Here is a 10233-nt window from a genome sequence, read left to right on the forward strand (position 1 = left end):
CATGAGGTTGCGGGTTCAATCCCTGCCCTTGCTCAGTGGGTTAACGATCCGGCGTTGCCCTGAGCTGTGATGTAGGTTACAGATGTGGCTTGGATCCCGCGTAGCTGTGGCTCTGGTGTAGGCTGGTGGCTATGGCTCCGATTAGACCCCTAGCCTGGGAACCTCCATATGCTGCGGGAGCGGCCCAAGAAATGGCCAAAAAAAAAAAAAAAAAAAAGAATTTCTCCAACAAACAAAATCTAAAAGAGTACAGCAATACTAAACCCATTCTACAATAAATACTGAAAGGGCTCCTCTAAATAAAAATGTAAGAAGAAGTATGATGGAGGAAATCACAACTGGAAATTAATCCATTTAATAAGCCACTATACAGAACTAAAAAACAAACAAAAAACTATTGTAAAAGCGACAAGGAACAGCAAAAGGATAAACATGAAGATGTTAAAAAAGGACATCAAAATCATAAAATGTGGGGAAGGAAAGTAAGAAAAATCTATATTCTTATTATTATTATCTTTTTTTTAGAATGTGTTTGAGCCTACATGATTATCAGGCTAAAGCAAGCAGGTATAGGAAGGAATTAACAGGAGTTTCTGTCTCGGCGCAGCGGAAACAAAACTGACTAGGAACCACCATGAGGTAGCAAATTCAATCCCTGGCCTCGCTCAGTGGGTTAAGGATCCAGCATTGCCGTGAGCTGTGGTGTAGGTCGCAGACACGGCTCGGATCCCGCATAGCTGTGGCTGTGGCTGTGGCTGTGGTGTAGGCCCAAAGCTGTAGCTCCAATTTGACCCCCTAGCCTGGGAACCTCCATATGCTGCTAGTGTGTCCCTAAAAAGAAAAAAAAAAAAAAGAAGAGGTTAATATACTTGAAAAACAGGGCAACCACAAATCAAAACCAAACAATACATTCACAAAAACTAAAAAGAAGAGGACACACACATAAAATAAAAGGAAATCATCCAACCAAAAAAAGAAAGGAACAAAGGAGAAACACAGAATCAAATGGAAAACAAGGTTTAAAATGGTAATAAATACACATTTATCAATAATTACCTTAAACATCAATGGACTGAATGCTCCAATGAAAAGACATAGAGTGGCAGACTGGATTTAAAAAAAAAAAAAAAAAACACGAGCCTACAACATGCTGCCTTCAAGAGACTAACCTTAAGGCAAAGGACACATATAAATTGAAGGTGAGGGGACAGAAAAAGATATTTCATGTAAATGGAAAAGACAGGAAGGCAGGAGTTGCAATACTCATATCAATAAAATAGACTTTAAAAGAAAGGCCATAAAGAAAGACAAAGAAGGACACTGTTTAATGATAAAAAGTCAATTCAAGAAGAGGGTACTACACTCGTCAATATATATGCCCCTAATATAGGAGCACCCAGATACACACAACAAATACTAACAGACATAAAAGGAGAAATTGATGGGAATACAATCATAGCAGGAAACTTTAACACCCCACTCACATCAATGGACAGATCCTCTAGACAGAAAATCAATAAGGCAACAGAGATCCTAAAGGGCACAATGGAAAGGTTACACTTAATTGATATTTTCAGGACATTACATCCAAAAAAATCAGAATATACATTCTTTTCAAGTGCACATGGAACATTCGCAAGGATTGACTGGGGCACAAAACTAACCTCAACAAATTTAAGGGTATAGAAATTATTTCAAGAATTTTCTTTGATCACAATGGCATGAAATTAGAAATCAATCACAGGAAAAGGAATGAGAAAAAACTGACTACATGGAGACTAAACAACATTCTACTAAAAAACCAATGGGTCAATGAGGAAATCAAAGGGAAATTCAAAAATACCTTGAGACAAATGATAATGAAAACACAACCATTCAAAATCTTTAGGATGCTACAAAAGAAGTTCTTAGAGGGAAGCTCATAGTGATACAGACTTTCCTCAGAAAAGAAAAATCTCAAATCAACAACTTAACCTACCACCTAAAAGAATTAGAAAGAGAAGAACAAACAAAACCTAAAGTCAGCAGAAGGAAGGATATCATAAAGATCAGAGAGGAAATCAATAAAATAGAGATTCAAAAAACAATAGAAAAAAATCAATAAAAACCCAGAGCTGGTTCTTTGAAAGGCTAAACAAAATTGACAACCTCTGGCCAGACTCAGAAGAGGAAAGAACTCAAAAACACAAAATAAGAAATGAAAAAGGAGAAATCTCAACGGAGATTGCAGAAATACAAAAAACCAAAAGAGAATACTACGAATAATTATACGCCAACAAGTTTGTCAACCTAGAAGAAATGGACAACTTTCTAGAGATATACAGCCCACCAAAACTGAATCAAGAATAAATAGATCAAATAAAGAGACCAATCACTAGAAATTAAATTTAATATGTAATAAAAACACTCCCTACAAACAAAAGTCCAGGACCAGATGGCTTCACAGGTGAATTCTACCAAACATACAAAGAGCTTATACCCATCCTTCTTAAACTTTTCCAAAAGATTGAAGAAGGAATAATCCCAAAGCCATTCTATGAAGCCACCATCACCCTAATACCAAAACCAGACAAAGATACTACCAAAAAAGAAAAGTAAAAAAATAATTTCAAAAAAAAATTTTTTAATGAAATTCCCATTGTGGCACAGTGAAAATGAATCTAAGGTTGCAGGTTCGATCCCTGGCCTCGCTCAGTGGGTTAAGGATCTGGTGTTGCCGGGAGCTGTGGTACAGGCTACAGACATGGCTCGGATCATGCATTGCTGTGGCTCTGGTGTAGGCTGGCAGCTATAGCTCTGATTCAACCCCCAGCCTGGAAATCTCCATGTGCTGAGAGTGTGAACCTAAAAAACAAAAGGCAAAAAAAAGAAAGAAAGAAAGAAAAAGAAATTAACAGGCCAATATCTTTGATGAATATAGATGTAAAAATTCTCAAAAAAATTTTAGCCAACTGAATCCAACAACATATAAAAAAGATCATACGCTATGACCAAATGAGATTCATCCCAAGTTCACAAGGATGGTTTAACATACACAAATCAATCAACATCATACACCACATTAACAAAAGAAAAGTCAAAAGCCACATGATCATCTCAATAGATGCAGAAAAAGCATGTGACCAAGTCCAACATCCATTCACAATAAAAATTCTTACAAAAGTGGGTATAGAGGGAACAAATCTTAACATAATCAAAGGCATTTATGACAAACCCACAGCCAGTACTCAACGGAGGAATGCTGAAAGCCTTCCTGCAAAAACCTGGAACAAGACTGCCCACTTTCACCACTTTTATTCAACACAGTGTTGGAAGTCCTAGGGAAAGGTGGAGGGAGTGGGACGGACTGGGAGTTTGGCATTAGAAGATGAAATCTATTGCATTTAGAGTGGATAAGCAATGAGATCCTGCTGTATAGCACAGGCAACTATATTTAATCATTTGTGATGGAACATGATGGAGGATAATGTGAGAAAAAGAAAGTGTATATATATATGTGTGTATGTATAACTGGGTCACTTTTCTGTAGAGCAGCAATTGACAGAACACCGTAAATCAACTGTAATAAAAAAATTTTAAACTATATACACAAATTGCCTCAACTTTTAAAGTATGTACAAATAATAATAACTGAAAAAATACATGGAAATTTAATAATTGGTGAAATGGGTGACTATATATCATTGTGTTTTCTAAGTCTTCTGCAATGAACATTATTACTTTTGTAACTAAATTTTTTTTTTTTTGTATTTTTGCCATTTCTTGGGCTGCTCCCTCGGCATATGGAGGTTCCCAGGCCAGGGGTCCAATCAGAGCCCCAGCCACCAGCCTACGCCAGAGCCACAGCAATGTGGGATCGGAGCCGCATCTGCAACAGACACCACAGCTCACAGCAACACCGGATCCTTAACCCACTGAGCAAGGCCAGGGATCGAACCCACAACCTCATGGTTCCTAGTCAGATTCGTTAACCACTGAGCCACGACGGAAACTCCTATAACTAAAAATTTTTTTTGTCTTTTTGCTATTTTTTTGGGCCACTTCCGTGGCATATGGAGGTTCCCAGGCTAGGGTCTAATCGGAGCTGTAGCCGCTGGCCTACGCCAGAGCCACAGCAACTCGGGATCCAAGCCGCGTCTGCAACCTACACCACAGCTCACGGCAACGCCGGATCGTTAACCCACTGAGCAGGGGCAGGGATCGAACCCGCAACCTCATGGTTCCTAGTCGGATTCGTTAACCGCTGCGCCACGACGGGAACTCCATTTTTTTTTTTAATTTTTAATATAAAAAAGAAACAGAGGGAGTTTCCATTGTGGCTCAGTGGTAACGAACCTGACTAGTATTAGGAGGACGTGGGGCTGTGGCTGTGGTGTAGGCTGGGAGCTGCAGTTCTGATTAGACCCTGAGCCTGGGAACTTCCATATGCTGTGGGTGCAGCCCTAAAAAAAAAGGACCAAAAAAAGGAAAAGAAAAGAAATAGGAAATAGAAGTGTTGCCATGTACCCTTCAGATTTCAAGTAAACTATAACCTCAAGTATCTACAAGATAACCCAACATCAAAAATTAAGCAAAAAAGCATCTGAGTAGCCAAAGTACATTTCATAAAGCGCAGGTCTAAAGGTTTGGGTATTGTGTTCATCAAGAGAGCCCTTCTTACTATCTTTCACATATATCTTAATTTCAACAAACTTAATTAGCTGAGGTTCCAATAGTTTTGGGGATATAGATATACTAAGAGCACTTCAAAGTCTTGGCTTAACAGTAGGGAAAAAAATGACAAAAAATCAAGATATAAAACAGACACAGATATCCACAAAGGAGTCCGGGAGCAATTATGGCAGAAACATCCCTAAATAATTCAATATATTTCCATTAAGTATGATAGTTGATTATTTACTATAACAACTCTAAGTTAAAAGTGTTCAAAGGCCGTCCCGTTTAACACAGACTGGTTGGTTGAGGAAGTGTGAAAGGTTCCTACAGCATTTGAGGAAAAAATTGATCACAAATGTTTACAATAGAAAGTTAAAGTGCTTCTGGGAATGATATCTAGTCACTTGTGATGGAATGTGACGGAGGATAATGTGAGAAAGAGAGTGTATATATATATATATATATATATGCGCATGTGTGTGTGACTAAGTCACTTGCTGTACAGTAGAAAACTGACAGAACACTGTAAACCAACAATAATAGAAAAAATAAAAATCATTATAAAAAATTAAAAACAGTAAAAAAAAAATGAGAAGAAAAAGTCAAAGTGCTTAAAGAGAATATCTTCAGCTATCCAGCACAGCTCACTCTTTTACAGAGTTTTACTGTACTGAGAAGGATTTTATGGAGCTCTCGTCATGGCTCAGTGGTTAATGCATCCGACTAGCATTCATGACGACTCGGGTTTGAACCCTGGCCTCGCTCAGCGAGTTAAGGATCCAGCGTTGCCGTGAGCTGTGGTGTAGGCTGCAGACACGGCTCAGATCTGGTATTGCTGTGGCTGTGGTATAAGCTGGCAGCTACAGCGCCGATTCAACCCCTAGCCTGGGAAACTCCATATGCTGTAGGTGCGGCCCTAAGGATTTTATGATTGGCTGCATCAACCAATACAAATCTGGAGAACGATCTGGAAGGAAACAATTAATGACTGCTCCTTTTCAAAGAAGTTTAAAAATAAATAACCACAAACATCAGAATCAGCATTAATGCAACAATTACTACTAAATGCAACCGAGTCGTGGATGTTAATTTGGCTTTACTCCATATTCCAATCAGGATTTAGGTATTTTGCAGATAGTCGGGACCTGTTAGCTATTAGAGGAATGTCATTAAGCCCATTCCAAAACACAAGACAAATTGTGAACTGAAGAAATAATTCTCCTTCCTATATACTTGCCTCTTGTGCTCCTGACTTCAAAAATGGGGCTAGAAAGACAAGGAAGAAACTGATTATGTCTGTATCTGTGAAACAAAGATTATGCAAACTGCCAGTACGCCATTGTTTTTGTTTTCAGAGTGGTTATCACAAAACAAAAACAAAAAGATAACTTCTACATCTGAGGCCTGATTATGTGAAAACAGACCTGAATATTTTCTACTCTTTCAATAAGGCAGTAAATGCCCTTCACTTATCTATAAGGTACTTATTTGCTGATATGGACTAGTTACCATTTCTACAAGACAGCTTGACAGAGCCTATCTGAGGGAGCCATTTCCTGAGTTTCTCTAGAAACCTCTCACTGCTTTAACATTTGCCCATAATCCAAGAAAACTTAAAAAAAAAAAAAAAAAAAGTTCCCATCGTGGCTCAGTGGTTAACAAATCGGACTAGGAACCATGAGGTTGTGGGTTCGATCCATGGCCTTGCTCAGTGGGTTAAGGATCCTGCGTTGCTGTGGCTGTGGTGTGGGCTGGTGGCTACGGCTCCAATTAGATCCCTAGCCTGGGAACCTCCACATGCTGTGGGTGCAGCCCTAGAAAAGACTACAACAACAACAACAACAAATTGCCACCTTCCACACACTTCCAGAGCTAATAATAGAAAAACATAATCACAACCCTGGTTAATGGTTCCTTTTGAACTCTGATGTCTCCAAGCTTCGATCTTTTGTTCTTTTACCTTTTAAATAAACTTATTGGTTATTTATTCCTGATTACAAAGTAATACATGGTCATTGTCACAGTTCAAAAAACATGAAGATATATGAAATAAAATTAATAATCTCTCCCCTACCCTCTCACTCTCCTCTCAAGGAAACTAATGTTAAGAGCTTGGTGTGTATTCTTTCTTACTACTTTCTAGGCTTACATAAACTATAATATGTGGGGGTTTGGGGGAGTTGTGTTGCTGTTTTCAAACAAAAATGGGATATTATTATATACTATTGTATACCTTACTTTTTAGTCTTAAAAATATGTTATGGACACTTTCCAAGCCAATATATACAGATCCACCACTTCCTGTTTTAATCACTGCAAAATACTCCATAAGTTGGAGAATTCATTCATACCACTGCTCCACTCTTCCCAACTCAAGGGCATTTAGTGTGGATCCTTGTACATACATACTTCGCGTCCTTTAATTTCAGTAACACAGATTCCTAGTAGTGGAGTTTCTTGGTCAAATGAAACATTTTCAGATGTTTAAACTTTTACCCTTAAACAAAATTAATATAAGACCTCTGTTCCTTTCTTCATTATGCAAAATTTGGCATAAACCTTTCACAATGCTTTGCATATTTTATTTTTCAAAGCACACACATTATGTCAAAAAATGCCCCTGTCATTTATGCTCATGTAGTCATAAATAAATAAATGCTTAACTTATTGCTGTGATGGCCAGCATTAAATCACTGTGCAAATGCTTATGCCTTGGTTTATGAAAGTAGTAATTCACTGTGGAAACTCCACCTCCCCCCCAACCCCGGGCCTGTGGCAGCACTCATGTGGCAGCTCTCTCACCCTGTGACTCCCTCCACTGAGTGACGATATAGGGATCAGGACCTACATATTTCCTAATTGTCAACAGTTAACCTTAAAAAATATGGGTGGGGGGAGACAAATAGCAATAGACAATAAACTGATAGCCATTATGGGTATCTAATATCTACAAATTATTCGTAGTGCAATGAATAATCCTGCTGGTCTACACCAGAGTGTGTTCCATAAAGAACAAAACCTACAATCAGTATGTTGCTATGATTACACGAACCTTTCAAAAGCATATCCTTCAAACATTTTTCAATAGAATTATCTGCTGAATCCCAATTTCACATTTTTCTCTCTACTTCCAGCATCTAGATTCAGGCTCTAATTGCAAACCTTTAAAAAAAAAAAATCCTTAAAGAAATACATTAGCCAACGAAGATCCTTAAAATTTAATCTCAGACTCCTCCATATATTCTCAAGACCGGAGCACCAACAGAGATTGTTAAGACACAGCAAGTTTGATACAGAAGTATGTGACATGCAATTAATCTCCATTCATACCCTGCTCTACTTGTCAGCAAACAAAGGTTCTGCTTTAGGAGGAGATCTGAAGACTTCAATTAAAAACAGTCAGCTAACAAGAAAATAATCTAAACTAAAGGAAGGTGGCAGGTGCAGAAATGAGTTGTTTACCAAAGTGTCAGTTTTGAACAATAAAGAACTGCATATCAAAAATGTTGAAGGAGTGGATTTCACTGCAAGCCTCTGGAAATTAAAAGGAATTTTCTACCAAGGCTGCACACAAAACGGAAGTACAGTTTAACAAGTTTGTAAAATAGGTTTCCTCTCAACAAATGAGATACCAATACAAAGAATTAGTTTTTATCTTTAACTGCAAGGGCGAAATGAAACTTTTTGCCACAGTTCCTTTTCTCTTGGCAACCAGATACTTAGAACCTCTGTTTACCCTTCTAATTAGTGAACCAACAGCAGAAGGAAAGGCTAGGTTGCTTCTCCTTAGACACCCAAGATGATGCTCTTCTACCCTGCACATACTTTTCCATTCTGAAAGTTTAGATTTACTCAGGTCATAAGTAAAATAAATTTTGGAAACTTCACCTCAGAAGAAATACCTGCTTGACAGCTTTTACATAGAAGCAACCCAGAATGGAAACAGTGCTACAAATAGATGGAGAGGACTTTGCCAAATATTTGATTAGGAGGCATTTATACCAAGATAACAAGGTAATGGAGATACAAAACCAATTACATTGAGAGGAACTGAAAAAAAAAAATTGCTTGCCAAAAGTATGACCTGCCCAAAGCAGGCCATCTGTTAAATATGTGTCAAAAATGTCACATCGATGCCAAAAGGCTTAATTCTGAGCAGTTTCCTCCTGGGACCCTTAATGCAAGCACAGATTCCAAGCGGGCTCCGTCCCTCGTCCCTCCGGAAGGTCAGTTACAGAGGAAGCAAGTTACTTTCACCAGAAAAAGTGTGAGCAGAGCAGATGATATTGCCCTTTGGCAAAAAGTGTCCCCGGAGTGTGACAGCAGGATGTGTTGAGTGTTGGCGTGTCTGGCCTCAACTCTGACAAGGGCTGCTTGGGCACGACAGTTTGAAGGAGAACACAGCGCAATGGGGCACTTCGAGAAAGGGAAGAGATGTTGATACAGGGACCAGCCTACCAGGGTGCCAGAGGGACCCCCGGAGTCAGAAGGCGGATGAAGGGGGCCTGAGGTCTGGGCTCTGAGTTCACACCCAGGCCTTGGCCGCCCGGAGCCTGAGGAGCAGAAGCAGGAAGGTCAGGGTCCCCTGCGAGCGGGACACACGGAGTCAGGGCCAGAAAGAGACGAGCGAGAAAGGGATGAAGAGAACGGGACTGGTTTGAAGGCCAGCACGGCGGCCCAAGGACCAAGAACCTGGCCCGAACTTTGCTCAGAAGCCTGGAGGTTAAGCGAGAGGTGGAGGCGCCCGGCGGAAAAAGAAAATGTGCAGCTGAGGAGAGTGAAAGCGCCGCTGAGCTGGGAGGCCGCACAGCTGGCACCGCGGAGTCAGGACTCCGGGAGCCTCGAGGTTCTAGAAGGTGGTGGCTGAGGGAGCTGACGGCCAAGGCCGGCCTTGGGAGCCGCTGGCGTCTGGGCTTCTGCCCGGCTCGGCACGTGCGCCTCCCGGCGGGGTCGGCGGCGCCCGGGCGGACGGGGCGTTACCTTCCAGGAGCCAACAGATCTCCTCGGGGAGGGCGACGGCGGCCTGCATGTGGAGGGCGGCGGGCGGGCAGGCGGTGGGAGAGGGCCGAGCGGGCAGGCGGGTGGCGGCAGCACCTGGCCCTGGGTCGCCGGCGCCGCGGGGGCCGAGCCGCAGGGCGGGGCGCGCCCAGGAAGCGGCGCGCGGCGGGCGGGGCGCCCGGGCCACGACACCTGTGCGCGGGGCACGCGGCCCCCACGCCTGCGCCCGAGGGAGGAGGCGGCGGCCGCCCCGCGCGCCCTGGACTCCCCCCCTCCGCTACCGCCGCCGCCGCCGCCCACGCCCCAGCCCCGCCGAAACTGGTGACGCGACCCCCAGCATCCCGTCCCTCAGAGGCTCCCCATCCTAAGCCCGAGACAGCGGGCCTCGGGGGACAGGTTGAAAAGCCACCGTGGCGCCTGAAGTGAGGGACGAGGAGCCAGAATCCAAAGAAAGGGTCAGTCCCCGCCAAGCCCCGGTGCACTCATTCCTGACTCAGCTGGCACGTCCTTGCCCGAAACAGCAGGGCGGAAAGTGCACTTGTCAGACAAACCAGGATGTTTAAAGAGAATGACCGTAAA

At 42.0% G+C, this 10233-nt stretch overlaps 1 protein-coding gene across 1 annotated transcript in view; it reads right to left on the reverse strand.

Moving 5' to 3' along the window:
- The window catches only part of SKAP1 (src kinase associated phosphoprotein 1), a 308294-nt gene extending 298514 nt beyond the window's left edge, over nt 1-9780 (reverse strand). Inside the window, exon 1 of the mRNA XM_047758216.1 lies at nt 9637-9780. Within this exon, the coding sequence (XP_047614172.1) occupies nt 9637-9685 (49 nt within the window). The 5' untranslated portion in view covers nt 9686-9780. The remainder of the gene's footprint in view (nt 1-9636) is intronic.
- Nucleotides 9781-10233: the final 453 nt, after the last annotated feature.

The sequence above is a fragment of the Phacochoerus africanus genome, chromosome 14 (genome assembly GCF_016906955.1).
Source record: "Phacochoerus africanus isolate WHEZ1 chromosome 14, ROS_Pafr_v1, whole genome shotgun sequence".
NCBI lineage: Eukaryota > Metazoa > Chordata > Mammalia > Artiodactyla > Suidae > Phacochoerus > Phacochoerus africanus.